We start from the raw sequence: 24,694 nt of genomic DNA, 5'->3' as shown, positions 1-24,694 counted from the left end.
GGGTAAAGGGCGACACAGGATTGCGCTGGCAAAACTAAAACTCCCCACGACTCAAGGAGGCCTCGGCGCTCCATCATTCGAAGCCTATTTTCTGGCGGCGCAGCTTCAGTGGCTTTCTTACTGGACGGCAGATAGGTACACGGCAGATAGGTACACATCCGAAACATACACTACCGCGGGCCGGGTGACAACACCAGAGTTGCGTCGCCTACTCATACCGGGATCCCGTCCCACAAGGACCTACCCCCTCCAAGTGGAAATAGCCCGGAAATGTGTCCAGCGCATACACCGCATGGCATCAAACCGTCCCCCATACACACCATTACTTCCATTAGTAGGCTGGCCCAAACACACAGGGTTTTTTGCTCCTGCCATGCTCCAGGAATGGACGTCCAGAGACATCGCCGAAGCAGAAATACTATTCGAAGAGGGACAGCTTAGACCGTACCAACAACTCGTGGACGACTACGACCTCCCCCCAGGTCAGTTTCTATTGCACTGCCAACTCCTCAGCCACTACCGACCGTACTGCGACCTCACATTAGGGGAGCCCCTCCACGCACCCAGTTCTTCACAAAATACTACGAATGGGAGCAGGCCGCCATCTTACTACATGGTTGTACAAATCGATCAGGGAACTGGCACCCCCACTACTTGAACCCCTGCGGACTCTCTGGGAGGAGGAAGCGGACGGTCATTTCACGATAATGAATGGGAAAGGGCGATTGAATTCTCCAAAAAAGTACCTAGGAACGCCCGTTTTAAGAATATACAATTTCACATTCTACATAGGGCTTACCTGACACCAGCACACCTTCAGCACTTCTACCCCGATACGACCTTTCTCTGCCCCCGTTGTCAGGCGCAAGCTGCAGATTTTTACCACATGTTCTGGGCCTGCCCGGGTATCCAAGCCTATTGGTCGTCTATTCACACGACGCTTCGAGACCTCACCGGACTCACCCATTTAACCACCTGGGAGGGCTGTGCGTTAGGCATAATCGGACGGAGGAAACGTCACAAAATACCCATACGCTTTGTCTCCCTAGCCCACCTACTGGCCAAACGCTGTATAACTATGCACTGGCGCTCCCCTTCGGGCCCCCCGATCGCAGCATGGGAGGGGGCGGTGCTTAAATGGGCTACAGCTGAGGAGGACGCAAGTGTGCGACGAAGAAGCTAAAGGCATACGTAAAACCCCAATTTCCCTGGAATGGGCGCTCCTGCTACACCAATTCAAACAGTCCCGGTCCCAAGAGGACCCGATCACTGGCGCGGCTACCCCGACACCACACAGCTACCTACTGTGCATGCCCACATAGCGGGGGACCCCTCCCGATCACTCACGCCTCCCTAGGGCCCGCTAGTCTTCCGCTCCCACTCACTCGACACACCAACCTATTCCCTGCACCCGCCTGCACACCCATATTTTCCTTAGTGAGATGCAGCTGAACCGCCGAGCAGATACCCGTGAAACCATGACATCTGTCTGGCCCAACTACCTAGAATCCCATGACGACCCCTAGTTTGGTTCTCCCCCCCCGGTTTCCTTTTTGGCAAACACCTGCTACAGCACATACCGCATTACGCGAAATAGACGCAAATGTCTATAATGATAACAGCTGATTTGGATGCACATGTACAATACTCATGCGTACGGAATGCATATGTTCCACGACTGTAATAACATGCCAATAAAAAGAATTTACAAAAAAAAAAAAGAGCAATCCAAAACTAAATTGTGCAACAGCAGCAATCAAAACACCAACCCCTACAGTCTGAACATACTGTTGAAGTTATTCTTCTAAAGTCACTAATTCATTTAGTGAATGGCTTAATTCCGTAGAAGTTAGATTTCTTGCATTAGGATGTGGAATATAATCAGCCAAAAGGGGCCAGGTTGCTCCCGGATTTCCTAAGGGACCCTTTCTAACAATCTGTACTATGTGTGATAAATGTCCACTAACAGAAGCTTGGTGTTCCGGATTTCCTATTTGGATTTTCTAGGTATTGATCAGGGTCATATTCAGGCAGTGGGCAGCTGAAAGTGCCTAGTGTTTGGATTTTCAGGCTCAAACTCCACCCATGAATTTATGACAAAAATTACTTCAACTCCGCCTCTGTGAAATTCCTTCCGTGGAGGTTCAGTGTTTATGGTGCCATGAAGATATCACCCTTATCACATCAGATTGTGCTGCTATTGAAAGACAGAATCAGAATGAGACTCAAAAAATGAAATCAAATGTGGAATGCCTTTTACTAGTCAAGCACCTGACAAACCTGCAGCTGAAACGCAGTTCCTGTCTGAACGGAGGGATAAAACAACATTGCAAAAGCTGTCTTCACTATTAGTAATTCTTTGTAAAATCTTGTGTGTGTTACCCAGGGATACTCAAAGACCACCCCACATGGACACCGCTGATGTGTTTTTTGCTAACGTCTGCAAAATGTTGCCCAATTTTAGTTAATCTACATCCTCTGGCCAGGTACAGACTCATTGACAACTTACTGCCGTGAAACAGGAAACCTGGTGGACTGTAACATTACATGAAGGTGGTGTGTTCTGGGCAACAATCACTCCTGTGAGACGTACTGGATTCTTTTTTGTCAGTGATCTCCAAACTCCTTTCACCATAGATGGGAAGGGTCCTAATCTATCTAGTGCTTATAATATGTATGGATTTAACTATGAAAACAAACAAAATAGTGGCAATGGAAGCAATTAATGAACACAATATTTCAACATTTTGACTGTGTTTCAGAAGTTCGTTGCAATGCGCTGAATGATAGAGCTAGTCTTTGTGCACCAACCCTTCCATTGTAGCTCCTAGCTAACGTGTCTTTGTACCAAAAGTGCCCACCTGAGGTTTTTTAGGTGACTTCTAGTCTGCACACCTTAGCTGAACAACAAGCCTCTTCAATTGTGTTCCGTACTTCGGGAAGGGCATTCTCTCTCTGTCCGAGTTATGGCATTCCTAAGCAAGCTGATAAGGCCAAGTTGGCTTAGAGAAGCCAATGACTGCATTATACTTGGAATCCTACTTTTAAAATGAGAATAGATAAAGCTATTGGGCAAGTAGGGCAAGCAAAGATGGGAGAAAATACGGTATGCTGACTGTAGATTAAACTCTTTTGTAGGGCTTTGATGTATTTATATATAGATGTTATTTTTTAGTGAGGATTCTTTGATGGGGAATGTTGGAAAATGCTCCTTCAAAGATAACAATGCTGGAGAACTAAATGTTTAACTGTTAATTTCGTGATATGAATATTAAACAATACAAACGAAGTAGTAGAGAAAATGTTACATTTCTGTATGGCACAAAGTTTAATTGTGATAGTGATTGCAAGAAACATAGCTGTTGGAAATTGTCAAGTTCTGGGTTTGGACGCATCTAAATAGCAAGCAGTAATATGACCAAATGCCGTACCATATATTATACTGCCTTTTTTTAAATCAAAATAATACAAAGAAAAGACTAATTGTGGAGCAACTGTCATTTTTCTGCAGGTGTGAAACCAAGGAAAAGGAAAACATTTGGTTTGCCGGGAATTATTAAGAAGGATAAAGATACAGAGTCTGTGTAAGTGTTGCTTGAGTTTCGACTACTTTCTTGTAAAAAGTTAAATATGGGGAACAATTTCTTTATTAGGTATCCATCATATACTGCTCAGGGCAAAATGTTAAGACATTCTTTAAGCTAGCTGTTCTTAACCTGTGGTCTGGGGAGCTCTAGGGGTCTGTGACACCTACAAAGGGGATCCGCTATTGCTTAGAAAATTAAATAATATTAACAGATTAATAAGGAGTATATAAATAAAGAACCAAAATGCCAAAAATGAAAACAGAAATTTCCTATAAATATAAAGAAATTTGAAATTGGGTGGTATCATTGGACTGATTTGTGGGAGCAGTGCAAGTCATGGGTGGCCTAAATTCAATTTAGAAAAACTCCAACCTTCCAATTAAAATTGCAATTTAGATTTATTTTATATTTGTGAATTACATCAAATATTTAATAATTTGTGTATTTGTTAGATGAATACTTGTTTCCATATTGTAGTGCATTGGTTTGCAGTTCAAATCATTAACATTGCTTAGGCTGGTTCCATGGATTTCAATAATGGCTAAGTGGGGGCCCACAGAAGTTAAAAGGTTAGGAAGTGGCTTAAGCAATCGTCTTGATGGTATCCTTCTTGTATGTTTCTCCTCTGCACTGAAAGATTAAGAACCATGACCTCCAAGTTACTTCTTCTGCAGATATGTTATTTTTCCACCATTTCATGTTGTTTTTGATCCAATATTTATTTAGACCACTATAATATTGGGTTCTTGTTGATTTTTGGTTATGAGTTCAGGCAAATCCATTGCTGTAATTTTTCATGTTGGTACCTCTTAAAATCATTGTTTTTTTTATGCTGCCTGCTTACAATTTTGGGAGCAGTTGACTTTTAATTGCCTTTGGGGCCAATGAAATCATATACCAAATCTGAAAGAAACATGTTAGTTATAGATTCCTTACCTTAGAATTGCCCCCAGGCATCAGACTGGATCCGGAAATTTTTTCGTCAGCAGTACCTATGCGCGTCGGAAGGTGGCGTCGGTCAGCTCCGCGTTGGTCGTTGGCATTGTGTCGCTGGGATGCCCTTGCGGCAGCTACTTTGACGCGGCCCTCGCGTGCTGACGTCAGTTCTTTCTTTTTCCGCGCCAGCCAGCGCCGATCCTAGAAGAGCGGTACCTCCAGTCACTTTTTGACTGACTTTTTCTCGACTTTTGTTGATTTCTTTTTTTGAGTCCATCAACTCCTGGTGCACGAGGGATGCCAGGCTTCAAGGCATGCGGTTCCTGTAACCGACTGATGTCAGTGACCGATCCGCACCCCCTGTTCCTCTTTTGCCTTGAGTGTGACCACGACCCCAAGCCGTGCTCCGACTGCTGAAGGCTTTTTTGGGAGCGATCCCGAAAGCTGCTTGAGTGCTGGCAGTCGGCTTCGCGCCGTTCGAGGTCCCGGTCGCGAGGGAGGTCGAGGGACCGGTCGTGGAGCCACCACCACCATTCGTCCAAGTCATCGAAGTCTTCGCACTCGGAGTCGGGTAAGTCAAATCATAAGAAGAAGTCGGAGAAGCATCATCGCTCTTCGTCTTCTCTTCGGTCGGCCGACCTGACGAGGGATGTGGGTGGGCCGCTTCCACAGCTCCGCTTGCGGAGCCGTAGAGTCTACTCCGCGTTTCCCTCCCTTCATGAGACCCGGAGCAACTCCTTCTCAGCTTCCTACGTTCTACGAGGCGATGCATGCCATCTTTGGGTGGCCCGGACCCACCGGCGCGCCTTCAGGCCCCGCGGAACCGGTTGGGGGGCCTAGACCTCCTCTGCCGACGGCTCTGGCCCCGTTGCCTCAGGCCCCACTTGGATCCAGGCCTGAATCCGGATGGGCGTTGGTTGACCTGATTACACCTCCATCAGCGCCGATTCCTCCGGCACATTACCACATTCGACGCAGGTTGGCCCCCAGGCCGGTGTTGACCCCGGCCTCCATCCCGACGTGGACCCGGAGCCCGACCGGCATCACCCGACGCCGGATCCGGCGCCAAGAGGGTTTTTGTGCCTCTGTGCACTCCTGGGGTCCCTTTATATCCAGATTGGCACCCAGAGGATGAGGAGGAGGACTGAGAGGGTTCAGGAGACCCTTTAACTGATCAGATGGAATATGAGGAGGACCGGGAGAGAGAAACTGGGGGATGCCAATAGTCTGGACACCTCCCCTGAACTTGGCATGTTGTCTCCTACCGTGGCTATGGAGGAGGGAGCTTCGTACGCAGTGGTGTTGCGTAGGGCAGCCGAGTCTCTCAACCTCGAACTCCATACTGTGGCAGTCAGGACTAACCGCCTGATAGAGGTGCTTCAGCCGGCGGCAAACTCTTTCGGAGCCTCTGCTTCCGTTCAACGAGGCCCTTACTGGCATCCTTTTGGGCACCTGGTCCAAGCCCAACATGGGGACTTCCGTGGATAGGATGATTGCCCGACGCCACCGACCGGGTCCAGGTGACCCCACTTTCCTTTCCCAATACCCCACCCCTGAGAGCTTGGTGGTCCAAGCCTCTACTTCCAAAAGCACATTCCCTACCGCTCCACTGGAAAGGGAATCCAAGAAGCTGGATCATCTTGGAAAGAAGATTTTCTCTTCCGCCAGCTTGGGACTGCGGTCAGTAAACACCGCATGTCTATTGGGCCGTTATTCCCACTCTGTGTGGGACTCGGTTGTGCAGGTGCTGCCTCAGTGTCCGGAGGAGACCCGGACAGTGCTCTCCCAGGCTATTGCCGCCGGGAGGGATGCAGCCAGGTTTACCATCCATTGTGGGCTGGATACTGCCGACTCTCTGGGTGGAACGATTTTCTCCGTCAGTAGCTCTTAGACGCTACACCTGGATGAGATCCATTATCTTTTCTGGGGATGTTCAGAATACCCTCATCAACATGCCCTTTGATGGCCGTTCTTTTTTCGGCGACAAAGCGGACAACGCCTTAGAGTGTTTCAAGGACTCACGAGCTACGGCCAAGTCCTTCGGCCTCTCCAGCCGCCCCGTGCAGTCTGCTTTTCGCCCCTTTCGTGGCTACGGAAGGGGTGCCCCGCTACGTCCCGCCCAGAGCCACAGGCCACAGCTAGATAGTCAACCTTTGCGCGGCCGGGGACATGGGAACAACCATCGTGCTTCCGGGGGCCAGCGGGCGGGCCAGTCCACCAATCCCCCTTCTGCACCAGCCTCCAAACCTTCCTAGTCTGACATTTCGGGCCCATCAAACACCAGTGGGCGGCAGGATTCGCCATCACCTCCCCCACTGGCGCACCATCACGTCGGACAGGTGGGTTTTACAGATCGTCCGAAGGGGCTACTCCCTCCCATTCCAGGCTACCCCTCCAGCCATGCCACTGCAATACCAACGCATGTCGGAGGATCACCTGGCCCTTCTCCAGCAGGAATTTACATCTCTTGGCCAAGGGAGCCATTGTGCGCGTTCCTGTCCCAGAAGTAGGTCGTGGTTGTTATTCCCACTGCTTTCTGGTTCCCAAGAAGGGCAAGGGCCTGCGCCCTATCCTGGATCTCAGGAACATCAACCGCTTCCTCCGTCTGCCCTCGACCTGCAAGACTGGATGGTTGCATTGGGCTTGCAGGGCGCCTATTTTCACATCCCTGTCCTGCCGACCCACCGACGTTACCTGAGGTTCACGGTAGACCACGAGCATTTTCAGTTTACCGTGCTCCCCTTTGGCCTTACCAGCGCCCCTCGGGTGTTCATGAAAGTGATGGCGGTGGTTGCAGCTCATCTGCGCAGATCAGAGGTTTCAGTCTTGCCCTATCTTGACGACTGGTTGTTGAAGGCGGGCTTGCCCCAGGCAGTCGTGTCCCACCTCCAGACTACGGCCGACGACCTGCATTCTATGGGGTTCTCCATCATTGTGACAAAGTTACACCTGAGTGCCTCTCAGAAGCTCCTCTTCATCGAAGCGGTTCTGGACACGACACGGTTTCGAGTCTATCCTCCCGAACAGTGATGGATGCATCTCTTCTGGGATGGGGCAGCCACATGGGAGAGGCGGAAATCAGAGGCCTCTGGTCTCCGGCCGAGTTCGGGCTCCTTAACAACTTTCTGAAGCTCCCGGCGATCCGTCTTGCACTCAAGGCATTCCTTCCCTCTGTCCGGCGAAGAGTAGTGCAGGTGTTCCCGGACAACACCACCGCCATGTGGTACTGCAACAAACAGGGCGGGGTTGGGGCGTGGACCCTATGTCAAGATGCCCTTAGCCCCTAGACATGACTGGAAACATCAGGGCATATCCCTGGTGGTTCAACACCTGGCAGGTTCACTGAACGCCAGGACCGACGAACTCAGCCGCTGGTGCATGATGGATCACGAATGGCGTCTTCACTCGGAGGTGGTGCAAGGTCTCTTTCGACAGTTGGAAGAGCCTTGGTTAGAACTATTAGCCACTGAAGACAACGCCCGTTGGAATTTCCAAGGCGGCACTCGCTAGGCGACGCTTTTCTTTGTTTGTGGACTTGCGGTCTGTTGTACGCTTTCCCGTTTATATACCACTTGTGCCCAGAGGGCTGAAGAAGATCAGGCGCGACCGGGCCCAAGTCATTCTTGTGGCTCCGGATTTGGCACGAAGAGTCTGGTATCCCGAGCTGCTCAACATGGACATTGATCCTCCGACCCGTCTGCCTCTTCGGGAGGATCTTCTGTCACAGCAACAGGGGATGGTCCTCCACCTGACCTATCCTGCCTCCACCTCCTTGTGTGGAGATTGAGCAGCGGCAGTTGACTTCTTTCGACCTGCCTCCTGAAGTCTGTGATGTAATTCTGGCAGCCAGGCGTCCCTCCACTAAGACGGTGTACGCCTGCCGGTGGAACAAATTTGTGGCATGGTGCACAGCAAAGGCTGTGGATCCCCTTTCTGCCCCTCTTTCTGAGGTTCTCTTGTTCCTTCTTTCTTTGGCCCACAGGGCTCTGCTCTGGGCACTATCAAGGGCTATCTCTCGGCCATCTCTGCCTTCCTTCGGCTTCCAGATGAGCCTTCCCTTTTCAAGTCCCCGGTTGTAAATCATTTTCTTGAAAGAAATAACTCCTCTCTTTCCTCCTATTCCCTTTGTTATGCCTCAGTGGGACTTGAACCCGGTTTTAACCCATTTAATGTGTGCTCCCTTTGAGCCGCTTCACAGCCTCTGAGGCATTCTTCATCTGGGTGGCGACCTACATCCGTGCTCCCTGGAAAGATGCCCTTGCCTGTTCCACAGAAGTCCAGCGCATTAAATAAAATCGAGGGATGGTCAGATTGGACATGCAAAGAGTTTACAATAGTTAATATCTGAATATATTTCACGGACGCCTACAGACCAGTGATCTTGTCTAGTAGTGAGATGTCACTGTATTTAAACCTCCTCGCACAAGTTAAGGTAGCGGCTACTGTCTGTACTACCAAAAGCACATAACTGGAGCACTTCCTTTTACAGTAGCTAATGTGCACAGCATATAGGCAACTTGACGTACATTTACATTAAGGCCAACGGCATACGCTAAATCAGGGGCCTGCACTCGGCGCTCTCACATATAACACGATTACTTCACCCTTACATGAAGAGGAGAGTTGGGCGCTCTGTTTTCAATGCCACGCTCCTAAGAGCTACAGCCATACTCACGTAGGGGCAGAGTATTAGGGCTTGAAGACGTTGCACTGCTTTACGTTCACTTCTCATACGCCATTTCCGCATACCGTAGTGACGCCGCCCTATGAATTACGCAAATGATCCGTCCTCTCCTGCTTGGCCTGTCCAATGATAGCCGTTTACAGCAGGTTTGGAACATGTAGTGGGAATAAGCATCTGTTATTCAGCACCAAGATACCCCTTTGGGGGTGAACGTGTGCTTTTACAAATACACGTTATTTAATCGTACATAAAAGGCGAACTAATTCAGTTAGCTTTTTATGCCACTATCCTGCGAATATTACAACTTCGATCAGTTGAGTGTTAATATTGCAGACCTCTAGGTATAAGAATGAATTTACAAGTCCCAGTACGTACAAGGTTAAACGAAAGCACGGACTACATTATTTTCATTGCTCCGATGGCCCTGCTGAGATTTAAAACGTCTCCTTCACATGACCGACAGATCTCTGCACTGTGTGCGTTGACCCACTGGGCTAATCTACTGAATGGTGGTGAAGTCTTTGTTGTGTGCAGTGCCACCCTCTCTTTTTTCCTATGTATTATGCAATGTTACGATTACGGCTCCCAGTTTTCCATTCCTACTGATTTTTACAGATGTAGACAGACAACAATATTTTTTGGGTCTGTATTTGTTTTAAACGGAAAAATACGCAAAATAATGCTTCTCGTGGGTGACTTTCCATGCAGTCTTTTGTGATTTCCAGAATAACAACTGAGCAGATAGACACCATGGGAAGTTCAAAAACTGTTCTAGATTTCCCTTTATACAGGCACGTGTTAGCATATATTTGTATTATAATACTGATATTTAACAGGAGGTGTAACGTTTGGATATATTTGTCTGCTTAATTTGCTAAAACTGACAGGCAGCAACGTTTGAGTGCATGTTTATCAGTTAAACAAAATGGGGAAATATATGATTCAAAAGTTGGTCGCACTCTGCTCGTCACACCAGCAAGTTGCCCCAAGGAACTGTGGTAGATGTAGTGGCGACGGCGAGTACGCCTATGCCACGATGTATGTAGAAAAGTATGTGTATGCATTAGCCATCCCTGGACACGTGTTTCGAGGTAGTTGCCTCTCGTCAGCAGGGAGCAGGTCAGTGTAAAGGGGTGCCGCGTGGACTGCCAAAATGTAATTAAAACAGGTGAAGTACCTCTCATGGCGCGCAGGTGCAGGTGCAGGTTCAAGGCTCGTCAGCCCGTTGGCTCAAGGGAGCCATAATAAATGATTCAAAAGTTGGTCGTACTCTGCTCGTCACACCAGCAAGTTGCCCCAAGGAACTGTGGTAGATGTAGTGGCGACGGCGAGTACGCCTATGCCACGATGTATGTAGAAAAGTATGTGTATGCATTAGCCATCCCTGGACACGTGTTTCGAGGTAGTTGCCTCTCGTCAGCAGGGAGCAGGTCAGTGTAAAGGGGTGCCGCGTGGACTGCCAAAATGTAATTAAAACAGGTGAAGTACCTCTCATGGCGCGCAGGTGCAGGTCCAAGGCTCGTCAGCCCGTTGGCTCAAGGGAGCCGTAATAAATGATTCCAAAGTTGGTCGCACTCTGCTCGTCACACCAGCAAGTTGCCCCAAGGAACTGTGGTAGATGTAGTGGCGACGGCGAGTACGCCTATGCCACGATGTATGTAGAAAAGTATGTGTATGCATTAGCCATCCCTGGACACGTGTTTCGAGGTAGTTGCCTCTCGTCAGCAGGGAGCAGGTCAGTGTAAAGGGGTGCCGCGTGGACTGCCAAAATGTAATTAAAACAGGTGAAGTACCTCTCATGGCGCGCAGGTGCAGGTCCAAGGCTCGTCAGCCCGTTGGCTCAAGGGAGCCGTAATAAATGATTCAAAAGTTGGTCGCACTCTGCTCGTCACACCAGCAAGTTGCCCCAAGGAACAGTGTGCGACCAACCTTTGCTTAATTTATTACAGCTCCCTTGAGCCAACGGGCTGACGAGCCTTGGATCTGCACCTGCGCGCCATGAGAGGTACTTGACCTGTTTTAATTACATTTTGGCAGTCCACGCGGCACCCCTTTACACTGACCTGCTCCCTGCTGACGAGAGGCAACTACCTCGAAACACGTGTCCAGGGATGGCTAGCGCAACACATACTGTTCTTTATACATCGTGGCATAGGTGTACCCGCCGTCGCCACTACATCTACCACAGTCCCTTGGGGCAACTTGCTGGTGTGACGAGCAGTGTGCGACCAACCTTTGCTTAATTTATTACGGCTCCCTTGAGCCAACGGGCTGACGAGCCTTGGATCTGCACCTGCGCGCCATGAGAGGTACTTGACCTGTTTTAATTACATTTTGGCAGTCCACGCGGCACCCCTTTACACTGACCTGCTCCCTGCTGACGAGAGGCAACTACCTTGAAACACGTGTCCAGGGATGGCTAACGCAACACATACTGTTCTTTATACATCGTGGCATAGGCGTACCCGCCGTCGCCACTACATCTACCACAGTCCCTTGGGGCAACTTGCTGGTGTGACGAGCAGTGTGCGACCAACCTTTGCTTAATTTATTACGGTTCCCTTGAGCCAACGGGCTGACGAGCCTTGGATCTGCACCTGCGCGCCATGAGAGGTACTTGACCTGTTTTAATTACATTTTGGCAGTCCACGCGGCACCCCTTTACACTGACCTGCTCTCTGCTGACGAGAGGCAACTACCTCGAAACACGTGTCCAGGGATGGCTAACGCAACACATACTGTTCTTTATACATCGTGGCATAGGCGTACCCGCCGTCGCCACTATATCTACCACAGTCCCTTGGGGCAACTTGCTGGTGTGACGAGCAGTGTGCGACCAACCTTTGCTTAATTTATTACGGCTCCCTTGAGCCAACGGGCTGACGAGCCTTGGATCTGCACCTGCGCGCCATGAGAGGTACTTGACCTGTTTTAATTACATTTTGGCAGTCCACGCGGCACCCCTTTACACTGACCTGCTCCCTGCTGACGAGAGGCAACTACCTCGAAACACGTGTCCAGGGATGGCTAACGCAACACATACTGTTCTTTATACATCGTGGCATAGGGGTACCCGCCGTCGCCACTACATCTACCACAGTCCCTTGGGGCAACTTGCTGGTGTGACGAGCAGTGTGCGACCAACCTTTGCTTAAATGGGGAATTATACCATTTTATGAGTCAGCTTATTCTCAAAACACAAAATAAATACGGATAAATACCAATAAGATGGCCCAAAAAAATATGGATACAGACAGAAATGTTAACAAGCATTGGCATAGCCAATAGGTCTTGCTTTTGGGACCGTCTAAGTATTCAGTTATGCAGCACAATATTCTTGGTGCAACAACAATTGTTGCATAGCTTAACACTTAAAAGGTCCCAAAGGCGAGACCTATTGGCTATGCCAATGCTTGTTATTTCTGCCATTGGCCAGACTTTTTGATTTTAATAAATTAATACATATCTAATGTACCCATATAGAGGATTTCAGCCAACCCTCTTCACCCATTGGTCTGTTGTTAATTTATAATTTTCTTGCACCCACTACATCATATGGCATGGGGTCAGCCAACCTTAGCCAATGGCTAGTGGTACTGTGAGTCCAGCATTTTGATCTTTCACAAGGATGACATCAGCCCACATAGTAGTTCCTTTTTTGCCAGGGTTACTATAGTAATGTATGCGTTTTGAGAGCAAAAAATAATAATATTTTAGCCAATTTTGTTGTTTAATATTGACCTGGACCCAGTAGCTCCTCTAACAATAAAGGTTTAGAAAAACTATGACAGCACAAAACAAGCTTTGATAAAGCCATAAAGGCTGCTGTCTTTGCTAGTGCAGGTGGCTGTTGCTTTCCATAACCTGCATTTTCCTGTTTGTTTCATGGCCGTCTTAAAGAAAGGCAAATTGATATTGCAACATTCCTTCCAGGTACTTTATGGTTACATAATACACTTAATTTATTCTTAGTGGATACCACTAAATATAATCTCATCTAGTTTAAGTGCCAAACAGATGAAAGAGGTAAAGCAAAAGATTATGTTGTTTTCACCCATTGTGTCTTCTGCTGCAAAATATGTGATATAGATGAACATACAAAACATTTTTTGTATTGGCGATGAGCAAAAGTTGGTATAATCTGATGATTACCCAATGCCAGTCTGGTAGGCAGTTGATCCTGGTGAACATAATTTGCCACTGACTCTACCACTAAACATATTATTTAAAGATGTGCTCTTTTTATAATCCTCCATTTTTTGGTGTCTTATGTTCATAACTATAGCATGTGGAACCACACATTGTTTTACATCGTTGTACTCTATCATGCAAAAGTGCTGGTAAATGTATATTATATGTATTATAGAGTGGCGGTAGCCACTCCATAGTTCTATTTAGGATTGCCAGAGATAGGAATTCCTCTGGTTTTTGACCGTTAATAACTTTGCGCCTGTTTGACAAATTTCCATAAAACTTTGGCGACCTATAGGTTTTCCAACATTGGTGGATGATGCAAAGTTTTGCGGTCATAGGTCAACCAATGCATTTTCCATAGACTTTGTACTTATGTGTAGCGGCGAAACAACCAGTTGGATTTACATGAAATTTGGCAGGATTATATACTATGATGTGCAGGTGATCCTTTTTGGTAGTACATGTAAGTAGGGTAAGTAATTTTAAAGTTAGAAGGCATTTAGGGCCAGATTCACAAACAATAGGAATGCCTATTTCCTAATTGCGATTATCTATGAATCACAATTAGGAAATTGGTACTCCTAATGTATGAAGTACTTGTGTTCCCAAATAGCGATTCCTAGTAAGTTGCAAATGGACCTTCCTCATGAATATTAATAAGGTAGTTCTTAATTTTCAACCCATTAGGAATTGCAGCCATCACAGGGATGTGGCCTGATGAGGTCCACAGACCACCATGTCTGTGGTTGCTTTTTAATAAAGCAATCTTTTTTTTTATGCAGCCTGTTTTCCTTAAGGGGAAATGGGATATGTTTAAAAAAAAAACCAAAAACTTAGAAGTCCAATTTTTTTAAGAGTAGGCAGTGTTACAGTTTACTATGTTCCACTCTGTGGCACTCCACCCTACGCTACTCCATTCTACGCCATTCAACTCTACGCCACTTTACGATATTTCACTCAGCACCACTCCACTGTACTCCATTCCACTCTACGCCACTCCAATTGACCCAATGCCACTCTACTCTACATTATTCCATTCTACACTACTCTACGACACTCACACTGCCTTGTACGACAATATCCTCCACTTCTATACAACTCCACTTAATGACACTCCACTCAACGCCAATACACTCTGCGATTTGAAACACTTTTTTATTAAAATTTAAAAACCAACTAAAATTCAATTAAAAAAACAAAAGTTTTGATCTTGTTTCTCATTCGACGCACATCTCTCCAAACTTGAATTCTTCGATTCCAGTCGTCGACGCAGGCCTTCGGGCCTAGCTGCGCCATTTGGCCTTTGGCTCATGGAAAGGACTCCTTTCAAAAAGTGTGCTCAATGTGGATCCAACTTTCCACACGCCGATCTTCACGAGGTGTGTAACCTCTGCCTTTCGCCCGAGCACGAGGCCAAAGACTGTCCAGCTTGTGCCTCTTTCCGCTCAAAGAAAACGATTCGGGGTCATCGAGTTCGAAGAAGCATGGCTCGATCTTCAACATCGATACCGGACGATATCTTCCAAGAAGGCATCAATGTACCGGAGCAGGAGCAGATCGAAGAGGGCAACATTAGCGCCTACGACGCCGATGACTCCGACGTCGAAGATATTACTCCAGGGCAGCAGGTCATAAATACTGACGTTGATGCCCCCCCCCCCCCCACACCCATTCACAAGAAGGCTTCGTTCACGCCTTCACCTTTGTGCCTAGGTGCACACCGGGACAAAACTTCCCACACTCCGCCTTCCGGCTCGGCCAAGAAGTCGATAATAAGCCTTTAGGCCACTCGAGATCGAGTCAGCCTACCGTCGGTACCGAAAACCTATTCCCGGCACCAAAGACGAAACCACTGTCTTCATCCGTACCGACACATGGTTCTACATCGGCGCCTTCGGCACCGAAATACACTGGTACGGACGTCTCGGCTCCGAAAAAATCGTCGGAACCAGCCAAACAACCGGTTCCAAAGACTGACGCTCAGTCTTCCAAAAAAACATCGAAACCAAACAAGCAAGCGGCTCCGAAGACCACTGGTGCTCAACCTTCGGATCCGAAAAAATCAACAGAACCAAAGAAACAGTTGGTTCCGAAGACCCCAACAGAACCCAGGAAACCCCCCGATTCAAAGCCTAAGGAGCAGCAAACCACTCCAAAACTTGTGCCACACAAACAATCGGACCCGAAAAAATAGGCACCGAAACACACTCCTGAGGAGGACCTTTTTCGGCCTGATCCAACCCAAAAAAGTCTTGAAATAGACCCAAAGACAGGTCAACGTATACTTAGTCCTTCCAGGAAAAGGAAAATGGACAAACCTGTACCAGCTCCACGCCCAAAGAAGAGAGACATTGCCACTTCTCCTTTCAGAATGCCTTCTCCACCTCCTCCTCCACACCAAATCTCTCCTATCCCATCTCCAGTACCCTCACAATCTCCTCCACCACAGGATGACTAGGACACCTCCGGGGAGTAAGGGGATAATGACCCTTTAGGGGAACCTAGTCACCCTAACACCCCAGAGGACCCATGGGAAGATTATGGCACACCTGATGTCCCTAATGCACCACAAGATGATATCTACCCATCTAGACCATCCCCTCCAGAGGACACTATAGGGTTCACTCAGCTGAAATTCAGAGCTGCAGAATACCACGATGTGAATGTGCACACAGACCCTTGGACACTTTTGCACCATCTCAAAGGTCCACTTCCATTCTCCCATTGCTAAAAGGGGTAATCAAACACGCTCCTGAAGTGTTTAAAGATCCTGCAAGGGCCAGAGCCATTTACCCCAGGGTGGAATAGAAGTACAAGTCTGCCCCAGCTGACCCGATTTATATTAAAGGGCAACTACCCTTGGGTTCCTTAGTAGTCTCCAACGCCAGGAAAAGGGCTAACTCCCAAACTACAGGCGATGCTCCACCTCCTGATAAGGAGTCCAAATTGTTGGACACATCTGGTAAAAGAACAGCGTCCCAAGCAGCCAACATATGGAGAATTGCCAACACACAGGCTTTGCTGGCTAGGTATGATAGGGCACACTATGACGAGCTAGAGACCTTACTGCAACACCTTCCAGATCAATATAATACAAGAGCCAATGATCTCATCCAGGATGGCAAACTCATAACGAATATGTTGCACTCTGGATGCTGCAGACACAGCATCCCAAGCTATTAATACCAGTGTCCTTTTACGCAGACCTGCATGGCTACGCATTTCGGGCTTCAAAACAGAAGTTCAAACTACCATATTAAACCAACCGTTTGACCAGGAAAACTTATTTCGGCCTAGTGTAGATTCATCTTTGGATGAGATGAAAAAAGATACAGACACTGCCAAATCAATGGGAGCTTTGCAATCGGAAGCTCCCAGAAATTCCTTTCGTCGCTCCTCTTATAGGGGCGCCTCTAGAGGCTTTACCACTGACAACCCCTCCACTTCCTACAAGAGTCCCACCCAGACCTCATCTACCAGAGTCTATTACAGAGGAGGCTACAGGGGCAATAACAACAAGGGTAGAGGCAAAACTACCAATACTCGCACTGCCTCCACCCCCAAACAATGACTTCCCTACACTCCCCCTGGACCACTCTACTCCAGTCGGGGGAAGATTGCTTTAGTTCCTATCTGCCTGGAACACCATTACCACGGACAGGTGGGTGAGACAAATCATCCAATCCGGTTATTGGCTAGAACTCACTTCAACTCCCCCAAACATATCACCCAAACAGCGCCCAATGTCAACAGAGCACTTAACGCTCTTAAAACAGGAGGTGCTTTTCCTCCTACAAAAACATGCAATAGAACCAGATCCCCAGCATCACCAAAACACAGGGGTTTACTCCCTGTACTTTCTCATTCCACAGAAGGACGGAACTCTGAGACCCATCTTGGACCTTAGACCATTAAACCTCTACATACAATCAGACCACTTTCATATGATTACTCTTCAACAGGTCCTTCATCTACTCAAACAAGGCGACTTCCTTGCCACCTTAGATCTCAAGGACGCCTACTTCCACATTCCCATTCACCCTGCTCACAGGAGATATCTCCGGTTTGTTGTAGATGGTCAGCATTACCAGTTCAAGGTTCTCCCATTCAGAGTCCCCACAGCACCCAGAGTCTTCACAAAATGTCTGGCAGTGGTAGCAGCCCAATTAAGAAGACAACAAATTCACGTCTTCCCATATTTGGACGACTGGCTCATAAAAGCCAAGTCGCATACCCAGTGTGTAAATCACACACACCACAATCCAACTACTTCACGACTTAGGGTTTACCATAAACTTCACAAAGTCTCACCTCCAACCATCTCACAGCCAACAATATCTAGGTGCCACAATACACACCTCAAAAGGCCTTGCATATCCCAGTCCAGCCAAGATAGCAAGCATGCAAACCCTTATAACTAAATTCCAGCCGCAACACTCACTTCCAGCTCGAGTGTTCATGCAACTAATTGGGATGATGGCCTCTTGTTTATTCATAGTACCTCATGCAAGACTTCAGATGCGCCCCTTACAGGAAGGCTTAGCACGTCAGTGGAACCAAGGTCAAGCTCAGCTAACAGATCTGGTGTTGGTGGACAGCCGCACACATCGCTCTCTGCAGTGGTGGAACACCCAAAACGTTTCCAAAGGACGACCGTTCCTAGAGCCGGTTCCACAGATTGTGCTAACAGCAGACGCATCGCTCACCGGCTGGGAAGCTCATCTACTACATCACACCATACAGGGCACATGGACACCTCAGCAAAAGTTACTCCACATCAGTCATTTGGAGTTACCAGCAATCTTTCTGGCATTAAAATCATTCCGGAAACCGATATCAGGAAAAGCTGTCTTAGTCCGCACCGACAATATGACAGCAATATACTATTTACAAAAACAGGGGTGGGGGGGCGCACTCTCTGCAGCTCTCTCAACTAGCACAGAGCATATGGAGGTGGGCTATTCCTCAAAACATATACCTTTTAACCTAACATCTTCCAGGAATTCAGAATCACATGGCAGATCTGTTAAGTATAAAGAAGGGGAATTGACAGAGTGCACACCTGTTTTTTCTTTTTTTAGTCATTTACTCCTCTTTAGACTCTGATTGCGTGCAAGCCCGGAATCGTAGCTCTGCCCTGAACCACGTGCGTATAATAACTAGTCAAGATGAGGCGATATTTCACCCCAATGCCGGACGCACAGCATTACTTTAAGCATAATTATAATGCCAAACTTTAATCCAATTTCATCATGTTTATTCCATTTCATCCAAGTTTCTCTTTTTCATCCATTATTCTCTTGTCACAAGAGAGACGACTTATGTATTTTACTGTATCCTTATAAACTGCAGTTAAAACCACTACAACTCAAGAGCATAATATATAAAATAATGTTGCATTAGCGTCGTTGGTCAGCAGCTTAATGGGATAACAGTAGTCTTGGAAAAACTGATGGATCATTTTTGATGCTCCATCGGATGCATATTGTCAGAATGTAGTAAATGAAATGAGATTATTCAACCATATTACTACTCTGTGATCTGTTCTCTCCTTTTCTTGTGGGTTGACACCTCTTCTCCAATGATGTATCACTCTTTCTCTGCATTGTTAGGATTTTCCCTAGGCGTGCAATCTCATATCTTGGCCAAGCCTCTGGGGTTAAAAAAAATGATTTGCTGATAAATTTAATTAAACATTCATTACATTTAAGGAATGCAGAAATACGCCAAGGTCTTTGTCTACTTCACTCCAATTTTACACTATAGTCTAGGCTTTTAACCACAGACCTACTTTTGCCAGGGGGCATCCTGTTTTTACAGGAAACATTCCAAGGACAATAGAAAGACTAGGCAAGCAATAGAAAGATAGGCATGGACCACAGCTGCTGTGGCTTTAGAGAAGTTGTTTTGATAACCCCCCTCACATTATTTAACATCAGCATGAGGGTAATTTTGAGTTCTATATGGAGTCGCAAGGACTGTCCTTAGATCAGTAGATCCTACAGATATTGAAAACACAGCATACTCTTCCACTGTAGAGCTTTCCTTCAAACTGTCCTCTAGAAACCAACAGCGGAAAGACACAGAAGCATGCTTTTAGAGAAGGATTTCCCAATACTTCTGTAGCAGGTCTTAGAAGGCCTGTTGCAAAAAATGTGATTTTACTCTTGGCATTTTCTTCTTACAAACCAGCAGACAGGGAAGCGAAAGCTCATTTGTCACCGGAGGGTCTTCAACAAGCAGATACAACCTAGGGAAGTTAAGGGTAGTCTTGCTGGAATTCAGAGATTTTCATTTTGATGCAGTCTTTGGGTTTGCAAAATACATTTTTTCATATACCAGTTCTTCCAGCACACCTATGATTTTATGGTGGAAGACTAACATTTTCAGTTTACAGTTTTGCCACTCCTGACGTCAGCACTTCAAGTTTCATGAAGGTACAGGCAGGAATGTCTCTCTTCTACGCTGGCAAGGACCTCCGGTATTCACTCAACTAGACAATTAGCAAGTGAAAAATACCTCCAGAAAAGGGCTGGGTTTTTTTGCACTAAATATGACAATCACATCGCTGTACATGATGGGATCTTCTCAAAAGGTAACTGATTGTTCACAGGCATTGCATATCCTCTACAGTGCCTAAGGATTATCACCGTTGGTCTTTACTGTAGGCCCAAATTCAAATCCTGATTTTTCTTATAGGAGCTATACAGGGATTAGAAGCTAGTTCAGGTTGCAGTAGGTTCAGTTTAATATGACCATTCAGACTTATGACTTCTAATGTTACTGGTAAGTAACTTTTGTCTGTGCAGAACTTGCTAAACAGACGAGAAAAAGTGCATGAGCAAACTTCAAAACAGATTGTTTTCTTATATTATGTTTGCAAGACTGGTACATTTTTAATCTATCTTTGCTATGTATCAAGGATTTTGAACCAATTTTACTTTTTTCACTAGGGAAAACGCTGATGCAGATTCAGTGGTGAGTATCTAATTATTTATTATCAACATTTATACCAAGACATTGGATTTGTTTTTTTTAACAATGATGCTTCTTAAATCTAAAGCAATTATTCATGAGAAACTTGAGGCTGTTACTTTTCCAGGCTCTGGTTATGATCATGATCTCAGCATTAGCAATGATGATTTTAGCTCTATACAGAACAGGGCAAGCCATCCCTCTCATTCACAAACAGCTGCTGTTAAGGCAGACTCACACATCAGGGAGCAACTCCAGCGCTTTGAGAGCCTCGCAGGTGATTTGCAGCGCTTTATAAATCTTGGTCGATTGAGCGTGTTGGATTCATTGCACCTCAGACACCCCAGCTTGTCTCTAGAGACTTTTGTATAGGGGAGGCAACACTTTCAGTGGCGGCTTGCAAAAGTCACGCTGTGGGGCGACGGGGCTGGTTGGGGGGGGGGGGGTAGTGGAGTCCGACATACGACGGCAGATATTTATTAATGTACGTTTACCTTTGCTGTCGTATGGCGGACTCCACTACCCCCCACCCTGACCTGTCCCGCACCACAGTGTTTTTCCTGCGAGCCGCCACTGAACACCACTACCCCAGATTGTATCGGCTCACTCTCCAGTGCTCTCTTGCTAGCTATAATGTTGCAAGGAGGTATATAGGTTCTAGCAGTTCGCATAAAATGCACTCTTGGGCAACGTGTTGAAGACCGAGATCTGAGCTACTGTAATAAAATACTTCTATACGGATGCTGGGTTGGTCCCTTTTTAATGTCTGTTCAGGATGCATTTAAAGTGCATCTGCTGAGCATTTACATTTCTAAACAAGCTAGGGTGTTCCAGTCCATTTAATTCCACCTCTCTAGATTATTGGAGAACGATATTAGGCAATTAGATGATTGCTATGCTGCAAAAGGAAAGGGCAATGTACTGTTCGTAGAAAATTGCAAACTAAACTATATTGATAAATATGCATCAATGACAGTATATGTTATGGTGAATGGCCACACAGGGCACTAAAAACGTTATGGAGACCATCATGGAGACCCTAATATTTGGTTAGGTTTCAAAATGATGATTGGACACCGGCTTATATATGACTCAAGTAATGGTTACAAAATAGGGGGTGCACTCCTAAATGCGTCAAAATTATTCAGACTTATTGTGGTGCTGCAGCAAGCATGAGTTGTCCACTGATGCTGTAAATGATTCAGTAAATAACAAGATCGATCAACTACATGGAGAAAACTTGTTTGCCGTAAGAACGTCACTTAAGCTCACTGATTAATTTAGCGCCTTAAAGACTTTGCACAAACGTCAGTGAGGACGGTTAGGCATTGATTACTATGACTTGTATTGAAGAACTGCCCCTGAGGAAGGAACCGTGTGGTTCCGAAATGCATTGGGCTTTATCAAACTATTGTGTATACAAATGTACATGTGAAATAACTTTTGTAATTAGCATCCATGAGTAATAGATGCATGATGTAAAAAGTTTCTTTCTGAAAGCAAAAATGTTTCTGTGAAATCGCACAGGAAAATAAGGATTATTTGAATTAAAAAAGCATTACTGAGAACACAGTTAAATTCTTTTTTGAACTCATGTTTAAGTTATGGTGTGTTTACACCAGGTGAACAGTGCGCAGCATACACAAGTTTCCAACCTTGTTATTTATGACTCAGACATATCATGCATGCCTTCATGGAGCCAACCTTTATTCATCAGTGGTTTCTAAAACTAGTCATGATATGTCTGCTTACATAAACAAGGTTGCATTAGCCTTGCTGGAAGATGCATATAGAGGATGTTTAATGCAGTGTCTCTCACCGTCGGAAAATTAAAAAAGTTTTAAAGAAAATGCTTTGTTGCAGAGGACTGGGTAGTGATGCTCTTTTATACGTACTGGAGATTTCTGAAGGATACTTCTAACTTCAGATTCCTCACCCATGGCGCCAGACTGGATATAGACTCTTTTCCAACAATTGCTTCAGTGTACCTGTCAGACTGTAGTGACCTCGTCCTATCTCCAGAAGTGGCAGCACAGAGCCATATACAGGTGTCACCACTGTACGCTAACAGACGTTCTTTTTCCATACTCTCTGAAGAGGATTCTGAGCTCCGCACCTAAGCTTTGTCAAATCTTTACCGACTTCTCTGACTGGTTTCTAGGGATGTCTCCCCCGAAGACTTACGGCTTTAAACTGTGCCACACCTGCAGGATATAGATGTTAGTTACAGATACATCTGTCTTTGGCATTTTTGGTCTAAGCATGATCTAAAGTCATGCGACAAATGCTCTCTGATGCACTTGAAGCCCATCAGGGAGGCAGAAGAAAAGTTTTATCTTGCCAAGACTTGGGCCTCAACTCACCTCAAGTCCAAGCTGAGGTCCCCTTTCATGATTAAATCTAATATGATGTCCGAGGACAAATCTCCAAGCAACCACAAGAAGTCAAGATGGGAGGCCTCACTCTCTCACCTACTCCAAGTCACTCGTGCTCCAAGGAAAGATTGTGCACGCCACATTCTAAAGGCCAGACTCTCGGCCAGCCTTTGGACTCCAATGTCATGCCACAGCTGGAGTCAGTTTGCCCAGAATGTCCTGGGCCACCCTTCACTCCACAGCTGCAGATTTTCCTGATTATTATAGGTCCTCCTGGAGCTCATCTGAGCCCCATGGATCTGCTGGAGTTCCCATTTGAACTTTTTCTGGCATATCATACCCTGGCACCAATTGACCCTACTAGACCCCTGCCCATACCCTCACTGGTAGTCGGCCGCGCTGGTTCTGGTCTAAGTGGCTTTGCCCATGGCTCCAGAGGGTCCGGTTATAGTTTCAACACTGATACCTTATCAGGAACTGAGTTTGGCTAGATCAACGCCAGTGTCTCAGTATGAGAGTTCTAAGACACAGCCAGTGATGTCTGAGGACTCTTTGACAGTGCCTTTGCCTCAGTGCCAATATCTTTGATGCCTTTTTCAGCTCGATTCAGATCCTGTACAAGGCTTGCAGAATGTTCCATATGGCTGGGATAATGAATTTGTTGCCCCTCACAACACGGATGATGAATTATATTTAGATCCCCAAAATGCTGGTAGTCTGGACACTTAACCAGAGACAGAATTTGACACTCCGTTTGTACCCCCCACTAAGGAAAGTGCCTCCTTTCCTGTTGGCATACATATGGCATCAGAGGAGTTTAAACTGCAATTGCTAATAGTGGACACTAAGGCCTGTCTTCTTACTGAAATTTTGCGACTTGTCCCTTAAACTTCATAGGCCTTGCTGTCTTTCAATGAGACCTTCACAGACCTTCTGACAGTGATGTAGGTGAAGCCTTACTCGGTGCCACCGGTAAGTTGCCCATTCACTAGGTGCCATCGGCCTGATTTCTATGGGCCATTTTTGTTCAGCAATTACAGAAGTTCAGGGTATACTGCTAGGGCCTAGTATACTGCTAGAGGCAGCTATGTCTGCCCATGCGAGAGTCCCTGAGAAATGGACACTCAGCAGGTGCTACTCCATTATCTTGGTGCCCAAAAAAGCAGGGTGGGCTCAGGTAGATTTGAGACCATCTTTTTCTGAGCACCTTCCTTCGAAGGAACAAATTGAAGCTGCTGACTCTGGCCAAGATCCTCTCTGCCGTAGACCCTGCATATTAAATAGTCATTAGACCTGAAGGAGATGTACTTTCATATACCCGTCCTGCATTCCTATAGGTGGGTCCTCACTTTGTGGTAGAGAGGAACTACTTTCAGTTCAATGTTCTGCCTTTCGGCCTTAACTCCCTGTGGATTTTCCGAAAGTAATGGTGGTGGTCATGGTCCTTTTTTGCGGGGAAGAGGTACACTCATTCCCATTCCTCAACTGGCTGTTACATGAGAGTTTGGCACCTTCAGTCCAAGACCACCTGCTGATGACCATCTCTCATCTCGCTTCCCTAGTGAAATTACACCTTCAGCCAGAGCAGAAGATTCTCTTTATATGGGCCTTTCAGGACACTGGTTTTTGAGGCCTTTCCACCTCTCACCAAGTGCGGAACATTCAGGCTGATGATCTCAATGTTACAGATTTAGCTCTTTGTTCCGGACTGGACAGTTCTGAGGTTTCTCTCTCTATACTTCTGTCCTCGGTTCCTGTCCCTTTTTCTTCTTTTCTTTGTCCCTGTCTCTATTCCTCCACCTTTTCTCTTTCCCTCGCCCTCCCTATTGCTGTTCTTCTTGATGCCACTGCTCTTCTTTCTGTAGCCACCTCTCACTGTGCCCTCTGCCTTTCTCGAAATGATGGAATGAATCGAGAGTTACTAGGTAGTGAATAGATAATGA

At 46.5% G+C, this 24,694-nt stretch overlaps 1 protein-coding gene across 3 annotated transcripts in view; it reads left to right on the top strand.

The window, feature by feature from the left end:
* Positions 1-24,694, top strand: part of FCHO2 (FCH and mu domain containing endocytic adaptor 2) — a 1,031,922-nt gene that overhangs the window by 493,790 nt on the left and 513,438 nt on the right. For all 3 annotated transcript variants that reach the window (XM_085632343.1, XM_085632342.1, XM_085632344.1), the window contains 2 exons: positions 3,512-3,584; positions 20,355-20,379. In XM_085632343.1, coding sequence (XP_085488469.1) covers positions 3,512-3,584; positions 20,355-20,379 — 98 coding nt within the window. The remainder of the gene's footprint in view (positions 1-3,511; positions 3,585-20,354; positions 20,380-24,694) is intronic.

This window comes from Triturus cristatus, chromosome 2_1, assembly GCF_964204655.1.
Source record: "Triturus cristatus chromosome 2_1, aTriCri1.1, whole genome shotgun sequence".
NCBI lineage: Eukaryota > Metazoa > Chordata > Amphibia > Caudata > Salamandridae > Triturus > Triturus cristatus.
Note: the sequence above shows the minus strand (reverse complement) of the source record. Positions and strands in the feature narration are given on the sequence as shown.